Below are 24,712 nucleotides of genomic sequence, written 5' to 3' on the forward strand. Positions count from 1 at the left end.
GAACAATTTAAGTTGCGTTGGTGTATAAACACAGTTGATACACCATTAAAGCCACAATTAATTGAATGCTATCATATATTTTCTGAAGGCAGAGATGTATGTACTTCAAATATTAGCTATGAAAATTATTCACCCGAGGTGGTACCGATACAGAAAAATTCATGGCCTGGCTCATGGACTACAGCTGTCAATATTAAAAAAAAAACCTTGACTTGTTTCGAAGTAACCATTCCTTTAAGATATATTTTTTTTATATTTATGATTTTTTTTTTGTTTGAGAATTTCTTCCTTATTCGTTAAAAATATTAATTTAATATTTATTTCCTTACTGCTACATTTTTAAAATGATTACAAATTTTAGTACAGTCATACCTTAACAAACAGAAGTAAACTCACAATATAAATTATTTAGCAGGACGTAATGCATACAATTTACTATTTAATAATTGAAACCCTCATAATGTCGCAAATATTTAAACAAACATGCATCCAACCTCTTCAAAACTAAAAACGACAAACGATAATTTCAATATTTATGCAAGTACAAATTCTTATTATACCGAAAATATCATTTTTTTAAATTTTTATATAGAGTTAACAATTCAATTGCCAATTAGATAAAACATGCATAATGCAATTAGACATTTTTGTGTATTTATAGAAGTCATGTAGCAATTTGAATTAGTTAGGACACTTTACAACTTCGAAAACTATCAAAAATACAAAATACAGATTATTTGGATAAAATATCTTGTGAAAATGGATTTAAAAGCATAAAAGAAAATTTGTTCCTAACAAAAGGTTGGGGTATAGTGAATAGTATGCATTTTCTTCTGCTACAAGGAAAACAAGTGCTTATCTTTATATTTTTCATGGTCAGCTCTAGAAAGATAATCTCAATTAAACTACCGTTTCTAAAACACTTTAAGAAGAAAGAAACTGGCTTTGGGGACAGACACGATACTTCTGAAAAGATTGTCGATTGTCAAGAGAACACACAATTGTAGTGACCGGTCATCAGGGAATTCTCACTTCTCTATGGTACCTGATCCCATCTCTGCTATTTTTGAGGACCATGTTTGCTGTCCCGCTTTTTTGTAATATTTATTTAATGGACTTCTGAGCTGGAATACTTTTCTTAAGCTCTATATATTTCATTTTATATTTACCTTATGTTTTTATGTCATTCTATTCAAAAGTGGCATTGAAACCTTTTTAAAAATTATCAATTCACAAGGTAATTGATTGGTATACATTATATTTGAATTACTTTTGAAAAAAAAAAAATCTTCTTTAGAATTAAAACTGATCTTAAATAAGAAAAAAAAATTCTACATTTATAGTAATAATATCTTCAATAGATTGAAGAAGTGAATATTAATAAATAAGCAAAAAATATTATTAAGTATTGACTTATTCATCTAAGGTTTATAAATAAGTGTAAACTGTCCCAAGTTTTGTTATATCGTATAAAATAAGTTGAAATAAGCTTCATTCCTTATAATCTAATTTCAGTGCAGACAATGAGACAATCCCCCCTCCCCAGAATAAGGCTTCACATTGATTAAGTTTTAAAAGTAATGTCAAGCGGAGTAATATCTTTTTTGACTTAACTCATTGTGACGTAGGCAAGTTATGTTAAACAAAATGGATAATATCTTTTATCCAATCAAATGACCTGTTACAAGTAAAATTAAATTATTTATATTTTTCAATTAAAATATAGTATTTAAAAACAATATATCCAATTTTAGTTTTCTTTTAAAATAGTATATGCAAACTAATGTTTTATAATGCTATCCACTATCAGCATTACTCTGAATTTGAATTCAGACCCATGCATCCTGAATATTTTATTATTTCTTGACAGTCGAATGAAATTCGCTGCTGAAAGTCTAAATGTTGCGGTAGAATAACTTTTTAACTTCCCGTTTTAAGGGTATAAACTACGTATTTTATAGGGAAGCATATTTTCAAATAGCGTAGTACATACAAGTAAAACAATGGCAGGAGTTTGGGCGGGATCCTTCGTGTATTTCTTGTTCGTCTGTGCGGCTAGTTCTCAGCAACTTTATTCTGACGAAAGAAATTATTGCGTCCGAAAGGATCTAACGATTAAAACACTGAACGAAAAGATTGAGTTCTTAAAACAGGAGAACGCAAAACAAATTGATTCCTTAAAACAAGAAATTGCGAGGATTAAGAAAAATGAAACCAGTATACTGCAAATCATCAAGTCAGGTAACTCTCTCTCTCTCTCTCTCTCTCTCTCTCTGTCTCTCTCTCTCTGTCTCTCTCTCTCTCTTAGAGAATATTACGGTTATTAACACATCATGTATTTATGTTTTTTTCAGAGTTAAACCTATATGAAGATTGCAAGGACCTCTATTTAAATGGTAATACAGAATCTGGTGTTTATGATATATATCCATCTGGTATTGAAAGCAAGGTCAGCATCTTCTGTGATATGGTGACAGAAGGTGGAGGGTGGACGGTAAGATCTCTCTCTCTCCTCTCCCTCCTTTCTCTTTCTCTCTTTATTTCTCTCTGTATTGTTCTCTCTCTTTATAAGTTTCTCTGCTCCTTTTTCTGTGACATGGTGGCAGAAGGTGGACAGTAAGAAACCTCTCTCCCTCTCTCTCTCTCTCTCTCTTTCTCTCTCTCTCTCTCTATCTCTCTCAAATTTTAGCTTTTTTTCTTGAGTGGACAGTAAGATTTCTCTCTCTCTCTCTCTCTCTCTCTCTCTCTCTCTCTCTCTCTCTCTCTCTCTCTCAAATTTTAGCTTTTTTTCTTGAGTGGATTTCTCTTTCCCTCTTTGTCTCTCTCCCTCCCTCCACCCCCCTCTCTCTCTCTCTTAATTTCTCTCTTTCTCTTTTTTCCTTATCTTTCTCTTACCCCCCTCTCCCTGCCTCTCTCTCCCCCTCTTTTTCATTCTCTCTCCCTATCTCCCTTTTTCTCTTTCTGTCTAATGCCCAACGATCAATTTAAGCTAATATTTCTTTAATGATTTATAAATCCTTGATTTTAAAACTGATATTAAATCTCTTTGCTGAAATCAGCGAAAAATGACGATCAATGAACATTGAATAATTCTTTTCTAATCTAATTTACATGAAGACAATAAAATTCTGACAGTAAATATTACTTATTTACAAAGTAAAGTAACACTTTTGCAATATCATCAATTTAAAATAATATATTTTTTAATAAGAATGAAGTTTTTTTTTACTAAAAAAAAATCATTACGTAAAAATTGTTTATATTAAAAACAAATTAATAGGTTTTGAATGATTGTTTTAATGAATAACTCATTTGAAACATTGTTCACAGTTAAACATTGCAAAAATGAAAAAAATACTATTTTCTTTAATAAGTCGGAATATAATTCATAAATCCTTAGGCTATCCAGAAACGTGTGAGTGGTGTGGTGTCATTCGACAAAACCTGGACGGACTACAAGACGGGATTCGGGAATCCTAACGGATCCTACTGGATAGGTAAACTATATACAGTTATGGAATGACTACAGAGGACATAGCAAATTTATGGCTGACCAAAGGGTCAGGGTTCAAAGTGAAGAAATATTCCCCTCCTTCGGGGAACCATTAATTTGCTATTTACATTGTACGAATTCTATAACCGGGTAATATTTTATGTTGTTTTAGGGGACGATGGTTTTTCTAAATATTAACAGTTTAAATTAGCATTTAATTTTTTAGCAGTTAAAATGAAGGTTATAACAATTTATGTAAAATACAATATATAACGATTTCCCTACTTTGATTTCAAAACATGTATGTTCATTGCTGCATGCACTACACAATTAGAAATTTCTGCATACCTTCATAATCATATGTTGAATTATATGCCAACTTGAAATGAATATTTTATACTTTATAAATTCTTTATATATTACACGACGATAAAATATTGAAGGAAATGACGTCATACATCAACTTACTAAAAGAAGGAACTCCTCCCTCTACGTATCTATCACACTGATCAGTGGGAAAAAGCTCTTTGAATTATACAACACGTTCTCTGTTGCTGACGAAACCAACAACTACCGACTTTTTCTTGGAGGACCAGCGACCGGGACACTGGGTAGGTAAACGGAAAAAGAATGTACGAATGGCGACCGACAAGGAGAGAGAGAGAGTTTAATTTCTTGTGACAGATAGACAAATGCCAACTCTAGATCTTTCTCTGAGAATCAACACTATTCTAAGGTAATTAATAGGGGAGAGGGTAATGTGTGGATATCAATATTTCGAAAGTAAAGTGTCCTTGTATTTTGATAATAAGGAGTCTATACTATATGAGGTAATCAATAATAAATTGTATGTGTACTCGTAAGTAATGTTCTCGGATACATAACTCATTCAGAGAAATCAATTAAGGTGTTACATGTAAATGATTATTGAATTAAAAAAAAACAACTTGTATTGGAAATATAATTAATTATAGTATATAACAATGACTTTTTGTTACTATCCCACTTTTTTGTTGAAGATAAACATAATCGACAAAAGCAATACTACAATAAAAAAGAATTTAATAACATAATTTGCATGTAGTCGCACAGATTTTAAGAATTCCTTATAGCTAATGTGTTGAAAAAATGGAGGTAAAACTATTGTTTCCTGTACTGTTAACTTTAGGAGATTATCTTCTAAAAATAGTGTTATTTTTCAATATTGTATCAGTATATAGGTTCATAGAATTACAATTTGAATATCCCTTCTCTATATGTACGTATATAGGCTTACCCGTTTCGATGTTAAGAAAAAAGCTTTACATGATTAAAATAATAATTCAATTAATTGACGTCCCCCGCATGGCGCGGTGTTTAGAGCCGTGAAGTAAGTAATCGATCTTTACGTCTCGGGTTCCAATCCTAATGTAGGGTGTGCAGACTGGTCATTCGGATGAGACCGTATAAACCGAGGTCCCGTGTCACTGAAAGTGATGGCACGAAAAACATCACTGACTGCTCAATGACCCTGTATTGCATGCATTTTAGAGCAACACTTGTAGCTCTAAACCAGAATGTCGTAGCGTCACCATTTTGAATGGTGAAATATTCTCCAGAGGAACCCTAAACACATACAATCAATCAATCAATTTATCTCTGTTGAGACTCATCAACATGTTCGTTTGCAGTCAAAAAAATATCAACAAAAAAGTAAAATATTAAATAAAAAATGTATGTTTTTATTGTAATTGTAAACATTCAATTACAATACGAAAACATTTTAATTTGAAATACTTCAGACGCTTTCCTTCAGCTTTAAATTTCAAGTAAATAATTATGATCTAATTTGATATAAGTGTCCATGTAATAATCTTATTTGATAATTCTGCAGGAGACGCTATGTATAACACTACCAATTCTTACACCGATCTGTCTGGGATGTTCTTCAGTACCCCGGACAGAGACAATGACAGACGTAGTGATGCTAACTGTGCTGCTGCCAGTAGCCGTAGAGGAGGCTGGTGGTTTAATCACTGTTCCTTCGCCTTCCCTAACGGTCAATGGTCCCCGGGAGACTGGCGCCATCCCTGGTATCACACAGTGACTGATAATAAACAGATAAAAGAAACCTTCATGATGATAAAACCTCACTGACTTTTTAAAATCTTATATCCTATATTCCTACTTGTTCACACATGTACACGCAACGTTTTATACTTTAATTATAAATAATAATGACTTTATTCTTGACAGAATGGTGGTATCGATGTTTTTTTTTATTTAGCGAGGGCAATAGACTAACGTGTAAGAACAGAGGAAATTCGTAATTGTACATACGTCAAGCAAATTTTGTTGTGAAACATTCCCAGAATTCCTTTACTATCCAATGTCCTTTGCACAAATAAATAAATAATAACGTAAAGCATCAACGGCTCTCAGTTTGTATAAATATTTCAAAGATACAATCAATGACTCTGCAATGTTTTCGACCAAAAGTTCACTAGATCTGTAGTTTCAACCAGACGCTCGGCTGTATCTGTAAGCTCCGACGAGCTCCGTGACGTTGCGTGACGTGAAAGCTAGTCAAGATGTCTCGTGCGACTTGATGTTTAATGTAGCTTTTTAAGTTTTCAACTATTCAAGTATGTTTGATGGTCACAACTGCGCTCGCCCCAAACGGTCACACGGTAAAACATATTAAAGTAACATATGTATAAATATAACATTTTGTGTAATGAATTTATTAAAAAGTCCTAATATTTTTAGGTCACCTGAGTAAACTCAGGTGACCGATTGCTATCTATTTTTGTCCGTCGTCGTCCATCGTCTGTCGTCCATCGTGCGTCGTGCGTTAACATTTAAACATTTTCATCTTCTTCTCTGAAACCACTGAACCAATTTCAACCAAATTTGGTGTACAGCATCTTTGGGTGAAGGGGTCCCTGCCCCCCTGGGGCCTGAGGGGTGGGACAAAAACCACTAAAATTAGTGCAATCTTTAAAAATCTTCTTCTTTCGTCCTGGACATCAAGCAGTCAAACTGTTGGTATGATTGTAATCAGCATTGAGTCCTCTACCAAAATTGTGAAATTCATGGCCCCAGGGTCAGGGGTTCTGGTGTTAGGGCGGAGCTTTATTGATTATTTAGTGAAAATGCATTATTTCTTTGAAAATCTTCTTCTCTGTTTCTGAGTATGAAATAAACTAATTAAGTTCACAGTTATGATGAGCAAGAGTGCCTCTACAAAAATTTTGAATTTATGGCCCCAGGGTCAAGGGTTATGGTGTTAGGGCGGGGCTCTATTGATTTTACATGTATATTGAAAATGCATTAAATCTTTGAAAATCTTCTTCTCATCTACTAGGGATTAAATAAGCTAACTAAGTATATAGTTATGATGAGCAAGAGTGCCTCTACAAAAAATTTGAAATAAATGGCCCCAGAGTCAGGGGTTCTGGTGTTAGGGCGGGGCTCTATTGATTATATAGAGAAAATGCATTAAATCTTTTGCTCTGTTCCTGAGTATTTAATAAACTAATTAAGGACATAGTTATGATAAGCAAGAATGCTTCTATCAAAATTATGAATTGTATGGCCCCAGGATTAGGATGTGGCTCTATAATGATTATATGGTGAAAATACATTACATCCATGAAAATTTTTTTCTCTACTCCTGGGTAATAAGCAGAATGAACTATTTACATAGTTTTGATGGGATTGGCTCTCCTTCCAGAATTGTGAATTTCAAGGCCCCTGGGTCAGGGATACTTAAATGGGGAGGGGCGGAAGGCTCTACTTGTATACTGAAAATGGATTGTTTGAAATCTGCTCCTTGGCATTAATCAAACATTTTTGATGAGTAAGTGTGCCTTTTCAAAAATTGTTCAATGTGTAGACCTAGGGTCAGGGGTTCATGTGTGGAAGAAGCACTCCTGATTATTGCTGAATATTACTGATTAGTTGACATACTTTTTTGTTCCCCTACCCTGCTTATCCATTTTAAGTAAACAAACTAAACAAATGCTAAGTGAATAATTATGATTAGCAATGGTGCCTCTTTCAAAATTGTGAATTCCATGGCATCTAGCTTAAAACATAAACCTAATTCAATCATTTGAAAGTCGTTGCATGATACTCAGATAACCTATAAGGCCCATGGGCCTCTTGTTATGTTGAAAAATAGTGTTATATGTGTAACCTTACTTCATAAAAGCAAGAAATTGCATAAAATCTTTCTATATTATATATTTTTTTGTTTTTATATTTTTGTCTTCTTGTATATAATCATATTATATAATAAAGTATATAAATAAAAAAAATATTTTTTAAAATTATATGAATTTTGACTCAAACCGTGAAAGGTCAGATAACTGGGAAGATGTAGTATATACCTCTATCAGTCGAACATCTCCATTCATGTGTGAAGTTAAATTACGTAGATTTTTTTTTCATATATAAATATTTTTCCTCACTCACACATATTTTTTACTTATAAATTCTGTGGAAAATGCTGCATGACAATGCCAGATCGATGAATTGGAAAACAAAGTATTTTATGATTTATTTTGATGTCGTTAACATTGAAGGTCGTCACAGAGCAACGTCATAAGAGAAAATCAAAGTTCGCGCTCAGCTTTAGAAACGTAAAATTGCTATATATTTTAGTCTTTTAACCTAAAGAGCTTTAAATCTCGAAATGCAAATGTTCAGTTTACAGAGCATATTTTTTTTTGCACTTTAAGGGATATATTTCTCTACTTTCATGCATTGGTAAATAAAACACCCAACCTTTCCTTATATGAAACATACTCTTCAACAACCTGTATATTTATTTACCACCTGACCCTTTTTAATTGTTCATTACACTCTAAATCGTTTTCTTTTTATTTGACAAAACTTTAGGGGTGTCACAAGAGAAGTCTATAGAGGAGGCGGATCAAACCAAATATACGGGTTGATAAAAGAATACATCTAACATTGGGGAATAAAAAAAAAATAATAGTTCAATGCTGAAATAAAAAAAAGTATACACCCAAAGTTTGCAATAAATAAACTTGGTAAACTGCTCACTATTTACTTTACGAGATCGGTTACGTTTTCACCAATGACTAAAATATTATACTGAAAGGAAAAAGACACGCAGGGTAGCATAATTCTCGATAAAAACTTTACCACATGACCGAAAATTACGAAAATTAGTCAGAAGGGAAATTTACTTACTGTGCATCAAAATCAGTATTCAGAATTACTCAACCGTAAATTTTATGACGTCACGTAGGGAAAACTCTAAAAAGACCAAAACACGTGCAATTTGATAACGACGAGTTTGTCAACAAATCTTATTGCATTATTTGATGCATATGAGGTATGCACAGCGTTTTTCAATATTAAGAGACTTGATGAATCTATTGCAATCTTGGCACAGTTTACGGAAGTTCAATGGGGTCTTGTTTTCGAATTGCCTAATTAATGAAAAAGGCAACAATGGTTTACTAAGCAGTCTCTTGTAAATATTCCCCCATAAAACATTTTACCCGTTGTCAGAGAGGGTCTGGAGTGATTTTCAATCAACCGTGACGATGACGTTAACGCAATACAGAACCATCTTACGAGCTGGTTACTCGTCATGTCATTACTTAAATCGCCACCTTACTTCCAAAAAAACATCCATTTATAGAGTACACAATTATAATCATTACATTCATACGAAATTTGAAAGAAAACAATTCCGCTATTTGGTTTTTTGAGCCAGTTAACTTACTGGTGTATTCCTCTCACTGGTGCATGCGCACGCCGTTTGACTTATTTTTTTGCTTGGTTACCCATGCTAAATATAGCCAGGGTTTGAAAGATAAACACTCCGATGAAATTACATGCAAAGGAGAAATAAGACTCTGACAGATGCACGAGATAGACATTGAAGATGAGAGTTTTCGATTTTCACTTTCGGGGGGTATCGTCATTTGAGCTTCAATAACTTATGAATAATTAAACAAAATCTTATGAGACTTTATTTATATCTTTTTGAAAGATGATTTTAAAAAGTTAGAGAGGAAAACTAAAAAGTATTTTAAGAAAAAACAATTTAATTCACCTCAAAAGTTTACTCTGCGTTTCTTTTTCCTTTCAGTATAAAAACCATGACGCTGCAGTTTTTGTCGTTAGAATTTAATAACTGTTGCAAACGCTTTTAAATAAGAAATGTATCATAGACGACAATGATTTCCATGGGGAAAATAAATACATGTTCAATTAACTTATCTTGGGCGTTTCAAATGTAAAAGTACACTTGATTACATATTAACACGCAATTTCTGTAAGCACCAAAAAATCTTGGAAACGACATGTCTCGGATTTTGATCAAATTTTCACTTTAGGTGTGTCTTGGTACAAAAATAGTTAATATGGTGTCGGAAGTTCCACACGTGCACTTGGTTGCCATGGAGACGGATCCATTGATTTCTGCCATTTTATGCCCATTTTGAATAAATGAAAACATGAAAATTGAGGAAATGTAAATGAATATTTGTCGGTATCTAATATACTTTATCAAAAATCATTGGATCATATGATAACGTGAACTTTTAAGGTACACAGGTCATATAATCGTTTATTCTAGAAATATTCCTCCTGTAAGAAAAAGGTCAGTCAAACTGAGATGGTTTCTCAAAATTTGAAAAATGGGGAAAATGGAATTTTTTGAAATCTTTGAGGCTAAATAAGAAAAATTGTCCGCGGAAATTTTCCAAATCTTATGTGTGTTGGTATACTTAGGAATATGTAGTGTCATCTCATGAAAAAACATAGATGGGCTTTTGATCCTATTTTTAGTAACATGTATCTATAAATAGATATATTTTGGAAAAAAGTGAAAAATCTAATTTTGGCAAAGTTTTAATTGTCATTGCTGCATAATAAGGAAGTATTTTGTAAAATTTGAGATGTTAATGACAAGAGCTGGTCACCACTAGGTGGGATGGATAATTGTTGAAGGGAATTCCCATTTCTATTTTTAGTATCATGTGGCTAAATATAGATATGTCTCTGAATATTAGGAAAAATGGCATTTTTGTTCTAATAGGAAGCTTCATATAAAAAGTATTCACGAATATAAAACTTTTTTACAATATGCTTTCAGAATGTACATGCGTTTGTTCAAAAATTGCTACAATATTGAGGATGGACTCTTGTTTCATTTTATGGCAACAATGGTCTAAAAATAGATTACTCGTATAAATGAGAAAATGTAGATTATTGCACCTTTTCAGGCACTTTTTAGATGAAGTTGCTGCATACTTAGGAAATATTTTGTAAAATTGGAGATGTTAATGACAAGATCTGGACACCACTAGCTGATATGGATAATTGTTGATGGGAATTCCTATTTCTATTTTTAGTATCAGGTGGCTAAGTATAGATATGTCTCTGAATATGAAGAAAGTGGCATTTTTGTTCTAATTGGAAGCTTCATATAAAAAGTCCTAACAAATATAAAGCTTTTTACAATATGCTTTCAGAGTGCACATATGTTTGTACAATAATTGCTACAATATTGAGGATGGACTCTTGTTTCATTTCATAGCAACAATGGTCTAAAAACAGATTACACAAATAATTGTGAAAATGTAGATTATTGCACCTTTTCAGGCACTTTATAGATGTCATTGCTGATTACTTGGTAATTATATTGTAAAATTAGAGATGTTAATGACAATAGCTTGACACTTTAAGCAGGTGTGAACGATGGTTGAGGGGGTTTCTCATTTCTATTTTTAGTATGAGGTGGCGAAATATTGATATGATTCTAAATATTAGGAAAAATGGCAGTTTTATGCTAATTTGAATCTTGAAATGACGTCATACATCAACTTACGAAAAGAAGTAACACCTCCCTCTAGGTTTCCATTACACTGACCAATGGGACAAAGCTGTATGAGTTATACAACCAGTTCTCTGTAGCTGACGAAATCAACAACTACCGACTTTTTCTTGGCGGACCAGCTACCGGGACCCTGGGTAGGTTAACGGAAGAAAGAATGTATGAATGACGACCCATAAGGAGAGAGAGAGAACGAGTTTTTTTCTTGTGACAGAAAGACAAATGCCAACTCATTCTCTGAGAATCTACCCTATAGTTAGCTTAATTAACTGAGAAATTAAAAAGCCGAGTAATTTGGAGACACTTTCTTTCTCGACGTTGTTTTTGACGTTACAATGTTAAATAACAGTGCCCCGTTGTAATAAAACATGTTGCATTAAAGTTTGGCTAACATGAGTTCTATTTAATCAATTGGAATGGAACTTACACTTCGAAAAAATGAATGTTTTTGTTTACGCAAATGTGTTTATCTATTATCTTATAATAAAATTACGACGATCAGGAACATTGTCTACGTATTTCTTGAATGACCTTCGTATATACTCCGTATGCAAGTGGTGAAGGTAAATTGCTGCATAAGTTAGAGAAGTTGAAGATAGAAAAGTAAACGCATTAGATTTTGCACAAATTTTGCTATATTTGAATATAAAAATAGGTCTGCTTATAAATCAACCTTGCAAATTAACAAAAGCACACATCCCCTAACATAAACACACCATTACACCCTCACACGTATGCACACGTTCATCAGGTTGATAACTGATTACTTGATATTCCCTAAAATGGCTAGTGATTTCAATTTTACATAAAAAAAGTCCACCAGAATTAAAAAAATATATATACATTTTCTTTTTCAACATCGTTATCAAATTCTTTAAGACCGAGAGAGAAAGAAAAAGAGAGAGAAAGAGAGAGAGAGAGAGAGAGAGAGAGATACTATCTGTTTGTATAATGATTTATAGGTTGTATCATTTAATTTATTGTAGATCCAAAAGTTGCAAGAAAGATAGGTATAACATTTTATTTATAAGTTTTATGTGTCTATATATTTTTTTTTTTTTTTTTTTTTAATTCATAGAATTTATTTTTTGCTTTCACATTTACAGACTATGAACAATAGATTTCATTCAACATTTACATTCAATACATACATATACTATATAAATTTTCCTGCATATAGTCTAAATTGTATACCTTATACAAATTCTCTTTGGTAAATGCTAAATACAGATTCATTTCATAAAGCTGCCTAAGATATATGACATTCATGTATATTATGAATCTTCATTGTGAAAGCTTTATATACAAAAAAGGAAACAAAGGGGAAGGGTGAGGAGAAAAAAAAACAAAGTGAGGTGGGGGAACAGTTTTCACTATTTTACCATATTGGTACATTAGAGTATACATTTGAAAAAAAAATTATAGCATATCACAAATAATTTTCCATGTCTTTTTATATTCTGAAAATTTACAATTTCTTAAAAGAATAGCCTTTTCAACCAGTATTCTATCTACAATTATTTTTTCTAGCATTACTTCACTCAATTTAGGCATATTTTTAAACCTACTGGCAAAAATGAATTGTTTAATAGTAAGTATTATTATATTGTGTAATCTATACATGTTTTTATTATTGTATTTTCCAAACAGTATATCTTTTCTTTCAAAATTAATAGTAAAATGGAAGTTTTCCATAAACCACTCCTCTATATGACACCATATTCTTTTTACACAGAAACATTCAAAAAATAAATGTTCAATTGTTTCAACTTCTAGTTTACAAAATGAGCAAACAGGTGAATCAATTAGTTTAAGTTTATAAAGGTATTTATTTGTTGCAATAATCCTATGCAGGATTTGAAATTGCATCCACTGAAATTTTGCCTCTTTTGTAACTTTAAATGGTAGTTCAAATATTTTGTTCCATTCTATCTCACCAAAAGATATTCCATCATTTTCCCATTTTTCTAATGCTTTAATTTTTTGCTTTTTCTTCTTGATGAGTATATTGTACATATCTTTACAACCACTTGTACTTTTATAAAAAATGTAAATTGAATTTGGGATAAAAGGTCCACTTTCCTCTCTTTTTTCAATATCAATACTTTTCAATATCTTTGTAACGGCTATTTTTAAACCGGTATATTCTACAAAATTAGTTTGTACATTCAGATTATTGAGGTACTCGAGGCTTATAAATTTTCCTTCAACGTCAAACAAATCTCTTATGAAAACAAAGCCTGCATCAAAATAACTTTTCAAAAATACAGAGGAATTATTTATTTTTATTCTTGGATTAAACCATATATGTTCATGAAGAATTTGAGTATTACTTGTTTTTTGACTACCACTGCAGAGAATGATTTTTACCCAATTAAGTAAAACCTCTTTCCAAAACTTGTTACTTATTTTATTACACATTTTCACTATAAAATCTAAACCTCTTATCCAAAGAGATTCAATTTTCATTCTTAATTCTGATTCAAAAAGTTTTAACCATTTCGTGTCTGAGTAGATTAGTCTTCGAATCCATGTTGATTTTAATGCACAAAAGAAATCCATATAATCAATCATTTTCAACCCCCCATTTTTATAGTCTTGGATTATAACACTCTTCTTAACCTTATGTACTTTACTACCCCATAAAAAGTAATAAATGTCTTTCTCAAATTCATCGAGTAATTCCTTACTGGGGTTTGGAATAGTCAATATCAAATGGTTCATCTTTGGTATAATCAGGGATTTAATCACTGTTAATCTACCAATGGGAGTCAGTTTTCTTAATTGCCATTGTTTTATCAATCGCTTTATTTCATTTAATTTCGGGGGGTAATTCAGTTCAATCATTTCATCTAAATTAATAGAAAACTTTACACCAAGAAGATCAAAAGTAGAATTATTCCAGTCTAACTTCCATCTCGAGTGATGAAAGACTTCTTTAGAGTATTTTTTACTACCAATCCACACCATTTTTGTTTTTGTAAAATTAATTTTTAGTCCAGATACAATTGCAAAATAATCAAGCTCTCTTAATATACCATCCATAGACTGTGGTGATCCATCAGATATAATTGAAGTATCATCGGCATATTGTGAAAGTTTATATTCCTCCCCATCAATTACAATTCCTTTTATGTCTTTATTATTTCGAATGAGAATCCCAAAAACTTCAGCACATAGTAGAAAGAGATATGGTGAAATTGGGTCCCCCTGTCTACATCCCCTTTGTGGGAACAAGTAATCAGAGGAAATTCCATTCTGTATGACACATGATTTGATTCCACTATAAAATGTTTGTATCCAATTTTTAATGGATTCTCCAAAATTAAAAAAATCTAATGTTTGGTATATAAACTTCCATGATATAGTATCAAAAGCTTTTTCAAAGTCAATTAACATTAATAAGCCTGGAATCTGTTTTTGTTCTGTGTAATTCATTAAATCATAAACTAGTCTAATATTTTCACCTATGAATCTTCCCTTCAAAAAGCCAGTTTGGTCCTTATTGATTAATTTATTTAATACAGTTTTTAATCGTTCAGCAATACAGCCTGAGGCTATTTTATAAATCACATTCAATAAACTGATTGGGCGCCAGTTCTTTAAGAATTGTTTTTGTTTTCCTGGTTTTGGTAGGCAAGTTATTAATCCTAATTTATTTGATTCAGTAAAGTGTGATAATTCATATGAGTTGTTTATTGCTCTTGTAATGAAAGCACCTAAGTCCTGCCAAAAGAATTTGAAAAATTCACAGGTGAACCCGTCTGGTCCAGGGCTTTTCTCATTTTTCATAATTTTCAAATAATTCAAAACTTCAGAATTAGTCAAAGGGCCTTCGAGACTTTCTGATTCTTTTTTGTTTAATTTTGGCACATCATACATATTTAATTTTTCATGGATATTTCCTTCCTGATTCTACATTCTCTTTACTTTTATATAAATTTTCATAGAACAGCTTGACTTCATTCAAAATATCAAATTGGTCAGTTATTATAGTTCCATCTTCCTTTTCAATTTTAGGTATAACTTTACTCTGATAGTTTCTAGACTCAAGGTTGGTAAAATATTTTGAAGGTTTTTCTCCCTCTTCTATCCATTTCACTTTTGCTCTAATACATTGGCCTTTAAATTTTATTTTTCTAATATTCTCTAATTCTTCATGTTTTTTTTCTAATTCTTCAGCATGTTCTTGTGACAAATTCTGTTCCAGTATAAAGATTTCTTTTTCTAGTTGCAATTCTTTTTCAGTTATTTTCTTTTTCTTAAAAGTTGAATAAGAAATTGATTTTCCTCTTATTTCCATCAATAATGTATCTAGTAATAATTGATCGCTTAGCATAAATTGAATTTTATCATTTTCAATAGGGTCAATGTTATCTAAATTGTAGATAGGGCAGGCGTATTGTAATTTAATATTTTTAATTTTTTCTTTTATCAAATTTACATATTCTTTATCTGCTAATAAAGAGTTATTTAATTTCCAAAACCCTCTTCCTTTCAAAAATTCATTTGTTTTAACACCCATTACAACTGGACAGTGATCTGAGCGATAACTATTTTCAAATTTTACATAAGGGGCCAAATTTAATAACGATTCTGATATTAGAAAATAATCAAGTCTTGCCTGTTTTATTGGATTTTTCTTTCTCCAAGTGAATCTTTTTAAATTTGGATTATTTTCACGAAAAATATCTTTTAAATTTAGTATCTCTATCATCTTTAATACTTCCATTCTTGATTTAGGGTTATTTAGGTTTTTATAGTTCATTGAATCCAAATCCTTATCCATAATTAAATTAAAGTCACCACCTATAATCATATATTGTGATGAGTAATATTCTTGTATCATATTTAAAATCTTTGTATAGAAGGCTGGTGTATCCTAAGTTGGTCCATATATATTCACTAACAAAAAAGGAAGATTGTCTATTACTACATCTAGAATAAGATAATTGCCATTGTCATCTTTATATTCATTAATCAATGTCAAGTCACAGTTATTATTGATAAGTGTAGCAACTCCCCGTGAGTTTGATTTGTATGAACTAAAGAAAGCCTTATATCCCCATAATGCCTTTATCATGCTTTCATCTTTTGTGACAAAGTGTGTGTCTTGAAGGAAATAAACATTTAATTTTTTTTCTTTTAAAATTTTAAAGACATCCCTCCTTTTATTCATGTCCCCTAAACCTTGACAATTTAATGTAAGTATTTTTAGGAAATTTTCACATGGATAGTCATCAATTCCCCAGCAAATGCATTAAAAAGTTAACTGTTCCCCAACAGCAAGAAAAAAAGAGTTGACAAAAAAAGTAAAAATCTATATACACTACAGAAAAGTAGTTTTTAAGCTCAGACACACCTGCTGTCATTTTGAAAATTTGCAAAACTAGACCCAAAAAACCTAACTTTAAGTTTATATTTGAGATGCAAATGTTAAAAATGTAGGAAATTAATTTCAGTTGAGAGGAACTCTATATGCTCAATTTCTTTCCTATTCAGTTCCTTTTTACTTATTACAATTTGTTGTAGTTACCATGTTTTTTTTTTCTATTAAAGAAATATATCTGGAATGTAATTACAACAAAAATTTATCCATGTCAAAATGTCGCACTTTGCACTGTATTAAAATTGAAATTATGCACACAGACTCCTCTCTGAGTTGAGTGATAGAATAAAAAATTGATCAAAAAACTTACAAGTTTAGTGTTTACACGATCCATGCTGTACGATATCTATACCGGAAATTGAGTCTTTGAAAAAACACAAAAATAGTGACGTATACACTTGCAAATTCCGGAATGTATCAAAAATTAAACATAATTTATAATTTATCCAGATATCATTTGCAACATGAATATAATCATATCGAAAACCACTAAACCACTAGAATAAATATTTTAGTTTATGCAGAATTACCGTAATAGTCAAATTCGATGAAGGTTCACAAATAGTAACTAATTGAAAAAGTTATTTACTGTAAGTTTGTATTTATAACTAGTGACTTTTCATAATTTACATTTTTGAAGCGTCAGACGGGAACCGGCATATTTCTCGCCGCACTCATCCCAACCTCTGTGATGTGCGTGAAGCGTCTAGGACCGATTTTACTACCACACCACCGCGAAACGACCACTAGTGCGTTATTTATGTCATTATCAGCCAGTGTCTTTAGTAGCATTCTCCCGGCTCCGTGCTCGCCGTCATCTTCCGATCCCTCATGTATCGTGCCGTCGTTACTGGTGAACCGAAACGCATAAATGTTATGACTCGCACTGGTAGTGTTATCTGTCCGCATAACTTCCACAAGCGATCGTCTCACCTGTTTATAGGAATCTACTGGCGTTGCGTGGGCAGCAAACCGGTTTCCATTGTCTTCTGTTGTCTTCCCCGTACTGATCGCGATCTTTACCTCTTCTCCACTGATGATCTCATCGGCCATTGGTCTGCTACCAATTTTTTCCCTATACACCGTTTTGCTTTGCGTGAAAATGAGCTTCTGACCTTTTAGCACCGTTTCTATGTCACGTTCCGCATATTTCTTTTGGACATCATATAAATGCTTCCTTTTTTCACGGACTTCTTCAGGTTGGTGTTGAGACACTCTTATTGGGGACTTCTTATCCTTGAGAACTTTGATGTGCCTCATCACAATGTCCTTATGTGATTTATTTACAAACTGGACACAGACTGGCCGGGGATATTTCCTATGTTTGTCGTATTCCCCCATTCGGAACACTTTATATATCTGTAGGCTATCAACAGTCTCTGCCGGTATCTCCATCTCTACTGCGAACACGTTACTAATGATCTTCACAAGGTTTTCAGGATTTTTTATTTCGGGCGCCTTTTCGTCTACTCCACTCACAATGATATTGTCCTCAATTGCTCTTGATCTTAGCTCTAGAATCTGTTCACTTTGAGTCTTTACACAATACTCCAGTCGAACTATGTAATCTTTCATTCGGCTAAGTTCTCTTTCCATCTTCTTCTGTTTTTCCTGCAGTTCAGTGGTTATATATATCGTATCGTTCGCCTGTTCTTGTACGTTTTCTAATCTCTCCTGAATACCATGTTTTCCTCTAATGTCCTTGGTGACTTCGTCTAGATGGCGACCTTGTCCATCAATCCTTAGTAGAAGGTTTGCAAGAGTATTTTGTATGTTAGTTATACCGTGCATGACATCTCTCATCTGAAAATTTTCACATTCTTTTGAAGTTTCTTCATCACTAGTACTGGTGTTAAATGTGTTAGTGTCCATATCATCGAGCGCTCTCTTTTTAGACTGGGTCAATTGACTAGCCATATTTCACAGTGTAACAGTGGAACGTATGAGTATCGCTCACTAGTGTTCACAAACAGATATGTTTACAAATTTTGTTTACCTTCTCGTTCCTCTCTTCTATTGCATTTTTTTGGTTAAAACATACTTCAACACACTTTAAAACATCTTTGAATATCAGCAATGCATTTTTTAAGATCTGAAATTAATTAAATTCGAGGTTTTTGGACTACACTTTGCTCTCGATAAAAACTTACGTCTACATGTCGAGCATGCGCATACCTTCTTCTAATGTGTCTATATTTATAAATTCACTTTTGAATTTAAAGGAAATTAATTTTTCCGGTCAATTTTTTCTTTAAATTGCAATTGCCAAAAATCCTCCTTGTTAAGAATAAAAAAATAATTGACGAAAGTTAGAGAGAAAAAATAGAAAAATAACTTTTTTCAGTCTTTAAGCTACTGTTTTGGGTACCAATGATAAAGCTGGTATCCAGTAGAAACTTTGAAATCAAAACATATTAACTTCTCTTTTTTTCATTATATGAAGACATCTGCTATTTTTTTTTTCAGAAAATACCCAAAAAATGATAACAAAACATAACGAAAATATGAAACCTTTTTTTGTAAAAACTCTTGGGTTTTACAAGGCAAAGCAACTGTTAGACGCTAACAGGTACATCCTTATCAAGGGTAACTCAGGAACTGGAAAAACCACAATCGCCAAGATGTTAATGAAGGAGTTGATGGAGGAAGGAAAATCAGCTCTTCAACTTCAAAAGTTCACAGAACTGTATGAAAGTATATCACCCGGTGATGGTACAGTAGTATTAATTGATAATGTGTTTGGAGAATTTTCTTTTTCCAGCATTGATGTTCAAGACTTGTCAGCAACAGGTGAAATGGTTATAGGTTTAATTGAAAATGTCAAAGATTGCAAGTCTAACAATTTGATATTTACAACTAAAAATGATATGTACAATGGATATGTAGGTAAAGTAAACAATGATACCTTTTTTGTGTCATCAATGGTTGATCTATCAGATAAAACATATGCTTTGCAAGAGGCAGAAATCCTCCAGTTAGCTGATAAATATGATTTAACGAAAACCATAGAACAAAAGGATCTTATCAGCAAGGTCTATAAGATGCCTATTTGGATAGGATTTCCACAATGTTGTGAATTATCCAAAAGCAATAGTGCCATCAAACAAAATATATAAGATTTTCTACAAGATCCTAAGATGTTTTTGAGAGAATACTTAAAAAATCTTATAAAAACTCAAACTACAAAATCTGCTGTCCTCGCCTATCTTCTCCTCAGCGGAGGGAGAGTGCCATTCAAATTGATTGACGATGCTTACAACGACTTGGAGATAAAACGCGCATCATTGGAATTTGTAGGTCTAAATGTCTCTTTTATTCATGATTTTCAAGACAACATCAACTGCTTTGACCAATTTCTAACAATTAGAGATAAAATCAAAGATTGCATTACGTTTTCCCATAGTTCGGTGCAAGAATCTTTATTTTATGTCATGTTTTCTTTTGAACCTGAAAAAATGATACAAAATTGTCATCCCTCCTTACTTCAGACACTAACAACATGCAAAACGTCAAACGACACGCTTATTCTCATCGAACAAAATTTATTTGATGTAGTTGCCCTTCGCATTGCAAAAATAAGTTCTGAAAGGTCCGTAACTGGATATGCTTCTTTATCTTTGTTAGAGTTATGGACTGATTCCAAATTTCATGAATTCATTTTACGCAGAAAAAAATGTGTTTCAAAATTGAAGACATGTCGCGACATTAATGACGATTCAATTATGGTACATTTTTCTAAAGTTGGAAATAAGAAATGGGTAGAATATCTACTACCAAGTTCAGACAAAGGACAGAGATACCGATCTGTCAACGCTGCTTGTTCTAGGAACCACATCGAAATTGTTAATCTCATTTTACATTCTGGAGTAAAATGTGATATTACAACATGCCTATACTCCGTACAAAGTGGTAAGTTAGAGTTATTTTTACAAATTTGTGAGTTTGTAGGCCTTAATCAAGTTATGTCCTCTTTACATCCCATAGGACGTTGTGTCAGACACAGCTTAATCCAAGAAATTTATTCAAAGCGATAAACAAAATTTATCAAAAGAATATTGAAAAAATATCCATCTCTGGGAAATTCAAGTAAAACGAAATGTCCTAATGCATTGCAGTCAGCAGCAAGTTCTGGAGACAAGGATGCATTCAATTTGATGCTTAATTTTGGCTTCGATCCATATGAAAAGGATAAAATCAATGGTCACACGGTTCTAACGTATGCTTGTCAGAATGGAAAACTAGAAATGGTCAAATATCTTATTGAAACATTTCCTGACTTAACTGCTTTCCATACAGATTTTCAAGGAAAATCTCTTCTCCATTGGGCAGCTGTCAGTGGACGTATTGAAATGTTTCAATACATACAAATTTTTTATGAGATTGAACAGTTCAAATCTTCTAGCATAAAATGTAGCCTAAATGTAAAAGATAATTCAGGTGAATCAGTCCTTGAAGCTGCATGTCAGGTAGGAAGTTTAGATATTGTTTCTTATCTTATAAAAATTGGAATGAACATTAATACTTTGTCATATGATGGTAAAAGTATTCTGCATAGAGCCTGTCTTAATGGCATGGTTGAAGTTTGTGAATACTTGATTAAGAATTATCCCGATCTGTTAGATGTCAGGGACAAATCTAGCAACACAGTGTTGCATGATGCAGGTTGGGGAGGCAATGTTCAAATAGTAAAACTATTGACTGAGAAAAAGTTGGACATCTATTCTGTACAGAAACTTGGTAATACAATTCTACATGAATGCTGTCGTTCTGGTAAAATGGAGATGTGTGAGTATTTGGTCAATCATTTTCCAGATTTATTGGAAATAATGGACAATGACGGATGGACAGTGTTACATTCAGCTTGCAGGGGAGGAAATTTAGAGATCGTTTCTTTCCTGATAAAAAAAGGATTGGAATCTTATGTCTTGTCAAATGACGGAAAAAATATCCTTCATAGATCTTGTCTCAATGGAAAGTTTGAAGTTTGTGAATACTTAGTTGAGAATTATCCCCATCTATTAGACGTCAATGACAAATCTAATAACTCAGTGTTACATGCTGCAGCTTGGGGAGGCAATGTTCAAATAGTAAAACTATTGATTGAGAAAAAGATGGACATCTATTCTGTACAGGGAGGTGGTGAAACAATTTTACATCAATGTTGTCGCTCGGGTAAAATGGAGATGTGCCAGTATTTGGTCAAACATTTCTCAAGTTTATTGAAGATGAAGGACAGTGAGGGGTGGACTGTGTTACATTCAGCTTGCCATGGTGGAAGTGTTGAAATTGTTTCTTTTCTTAAAGAAAAGGGAATGGTCATTAATACCTTGTCAAATGATGGTGAAAGTATTCTTCATAAAGCCTGCTTCTATGGGAAGTTTGAAGTTTGTGAGTACTTAGTTGAGAATTATCCCCATCTATTAGACGTCAGGGACAAATCTAGTAATACAGTGTTGCATGACGCAGCCCGGGGAGGCAATATTCAAATAGTAAAACTATTGATCAAGAAAAAGATGGACATTTATTCTGTACAGGGAGGGGGTGAAACAAATTTACATCTGTGCTGTCGTTCTGGTAAATTGGAGATGTGTGAACATTTGGTCAATCATATTCCAGATTTATTGGAAATAATGGACGCTAAGGGATGGACAGCCATACATTCAGCTTGTAATGGAGGAAGTGTTGAAATTGTTTCTTTTCTTATTGAAAAAGGGATGGATTTCAATGCTTTGTCAAATGATGGTAAAACTATCTTGCATATAGCTTGTCTCAATGGGAAGTTTAAAATTTGTGTGTACTTAGTTGAGAATTATCCCCATCTATTAGACTTCAAAGATAAATCTAGTAACTCAGTATTGCATGACGCAGCCTGGGGAGGCAATGTTCAAATAGTAAAACTGTTGATTGAGAAAAAGATGGACATCAATGCCTTACAGGGAGATGGTGAAACAATTTTACATCAGTGCTGTCGTTCTGGTGAAATGGAGATGTGTGAGCATTTGGTCAATCATTTTCCAGATTTATTGGTGATAAAGGACACTGAAGGGTTGACAGTATTACATTCAGCTTGTAGGGGAGGAAGTGTTGAAATCGTGAATTTTCTGATAGAAAATGGATTGGACTTAAATGCCGTGTCAAGTGATGGAAAAAATATTCTGCTTATAGCTTGTCTCAGTGAGAAGTTTGAAGTTTGTGAGTTTTTAGTTGAGATCTGTCCCCATTTATTAGATCTAGGGGACAGTTGTGGTAAGACAGTGTTGCACTATGCAGCCTGGGGAGGCAATGTTCAAATAGTAAAACTATTGATTGAGAAAAAGATGGATATTTATACACTACTGGATGATTGTGAAACAATTTTACATCAATGCCGTCGTTCTGGTAAAATTGAGAAGTGTGAATATTTGATGGATCATTTTCAGATTTATTGTCGATAAGGGATAACTATGGATGAACAGAATAGCAATCAGCTTGCAAAAAATGAATATAAAACTTTTTTAATTTACCAGGGGGCAAACTTCAATTCTTTGTGAAATGGTGTTGAAATTATAAATTGTTTGTCTGAATGATATACATGAAGTTTGTTCGTATTATTAAAAACAACACTCATACTTTATAAACGTCAATGATGATCAAGGTAAATAATTTTAAATACATTACATAAATTACGCCATGGCATGAAGACAGCTATGATTCAATGGTACAAAGAAGTCTCAGAAAACTTAATTTGCATCTTTTGCTAATGTTTATGAAAGAAATACCGAGAGACATTTTTCAAGAACGCGTATCCCCAAAATTAAACAGATAAAAAAGGTTTAGGAATATTTCAGTCACATTGTATATGGATCCTTTTCTCTCCTCATGCATTCTGTAAACAGAAAAAAAAACATAATGTGTATATTGTAGATATCAATAATTTAGGAATCAAATGTTGCGAATCTTTCGTGGAGATCTTATTTGCTTAACATGGTAAATATGTAAGTTGATTTTCTACTCTCCCCATGCATGTATAAGAAAAAAATATTCATTTTTAAGAGACGAAAATAGCGAAAAGTGAATCAACTTTTTCAATGCAATATACAAAACACATCAGGATCAAGAACATGGACCCCTGAAATCACAAGCTTAATTAGATGCATAATTGATGATAGAAGCAAGATAATCCAGAATCTTGGTAATTTTTCATGTCAATTTTTCATGTTGTTTTACTTTCAGGTCTGTCATTGTATATCATATCTATCTTTTCATAGTTCATGTACATTTATTTACTGTCAAGATGAATTTTAATAAATTACATTAATTGGTTTAGTTCTTTTCTAAAATTAAATAAATAATGCAAAGAGACTTGCATTATCACTCTGTACAATTTTTTATTAAGTTTGATAATGCTTAAATTTTTTTCTTGTAAATAATATGGTTAAAATGGATTAACTGTAAATTCACAATTTGTTGTAACAAATATCGTGGAATCCATTAACATCTTAAGAACTTGTTCTATATTTAGATTGAAAGTGGAATGTGTGTTGTTTGTCAAATGAATATTTTGTTTTACTTTGATATGATATATATACTAGAACAACTCTTATTTATTTCATTCTTTTTATTGTTTTGATTTTCATGGGGTCTTTTAATGATTTATTTTCTTTATATAGTTATAGTATTTTTTATTGGACAATTATAACATAATTCTCTCAACAAAGAATTTGATTTTTGATATAAAAATTGTACTTGCATATATATCATAAACTATAACTGAAATGAAACAAAATAAAACATCCTGTATGGTGATCTTCCTTGTCGTACATAGATTTTGATATTGTCTTACAGACAGACAGACAGACAGACAAAAAACATAGATTTTGATATTGTCTTACAGAGGGACAAAAAAGACCCCACAATATCAGATTTTAAAAGTATAGATTCAGACAGTGGGTTTATTTTGGTAAAATTTATATAAGTTCGACCTGAACTC

At 32.3% G+C, this 24,712-nt stretch overlaps 3 protein-coding genes across 3 annotated transcripts; 2 read left to right on the plus strand and 1 right to left on the minus strand.

Annotated features, from left to right (window-relative positions):
- Window positions 1–1,997: 1,997 nt before the first annotated feature.
- Window positions 1,998–4,133, plus strand: LOC134253738 (angiopoietin-4-like). The gene is made up of 4 exons (XM_062736319.1): window positions 1,998–2,241; window positions 2,355–2,494; window positions 3,401–3,497; window positions 3,937–4,133. The coding sequence occupies exons 1-4, from the start codon at window positions 2,004–2,006 to the stop codon at window positions 4,110–4,112; spliced, it is 651 nt and encodes a 216-aa protein (XP_062592303.1). The 5' UTR covers window positions 1,998–2,003; the 3' UTR covers window positions 4,113–4,133.
- Window positions 4,134–17,193: 13,060 nt separating this feature from the next.
- LOC134253739 (protein IMPACT-like) lies at window positions 17,194–18,534 on the minus strand. Its single transcript, XM_062736320.1, has one exon. The coding sequence runs from the start codon at window positions 18,532–18,534 to the stop codon at window positions 17,386–17,388; it is 1,149 nt and encodes a 382-aa protein (XP_062592304.1). The 3' UTR covers window positions 17,194–17,385.
- A 2,780-nt stretch (window positions 18,535–21,314) lies between these two features.
- Window positions 21,315–23,177, plus strand: LOC134253742 (putative ankyrin repeat protein RF_0381). The gene has a single exon (XM_062736323.1). It carries the CDS (start codon window positions 21,315–21,317, stop codon window positions 23,175–23,177), a length of 1,863 nt encoding a protein of 620 aa, XP_062592307.1.
- The last annotated feature ends 1,535 nt before the right edge of the window (window positions 23,178–24,712 follow it).

The sequence above is a fragment of the Saccostrea cucullata genome, unplaced genomic scaffold (assembly GCF_032062105.1).
Source record: "Saccostrea cucullata isolate Sc308-1 unplaced genomic scaffold, CSIRO_AGI_Scuc_v1 ctg3090, whole genome shotgun sequence".
Classification (NCBI taxonomy): domain Eukaryota; kingdom Metazoa; phylum Mollusca; class Bivalvia; order Ostreida; family Ostreidae; genus Saccostrea; species Saccostrea cuccullata.

Excerpts from the sequence above, each read along its gene's own strand:
- LOC134253738 (XM_062736319.1), top strand. The coding sequence starts at position 2,004 with ATGGCAGGAGTTTGGGCGGGATCCTTCGTGTATTTCTTGTTCGTCTGT. Across the intron at positions 2,495-3,400 it reads CAGAAGGTGGAGGGTGGACG|GCTATCCAGAAACGTGTGAG; the intron begins GTAAGATCTCTC and ends ATAAATCCTTAG. Across the intron at positions 3,498-3,936 it reads TAACGGATCCTACTGGATAG|GAAATGACGTCATACATCAA; the intron begins GTAAACTATATA and ends AAAATATTGAAG.
- LOC134253739 (XM_062736320.1), bottom strand. The coding sequence starts at position 18,534 with ATGCACGGTATAACTAACATACAAAATACTCTTGCAAACCTTCTACTA.
- LOC134253742 (XM_062736323.1), top strand. The coding sequence starts at position 21,315 with ATGGTTGAAGTTTGTGAATACTTGATTAAGAATTATCCCGATCTGTTA.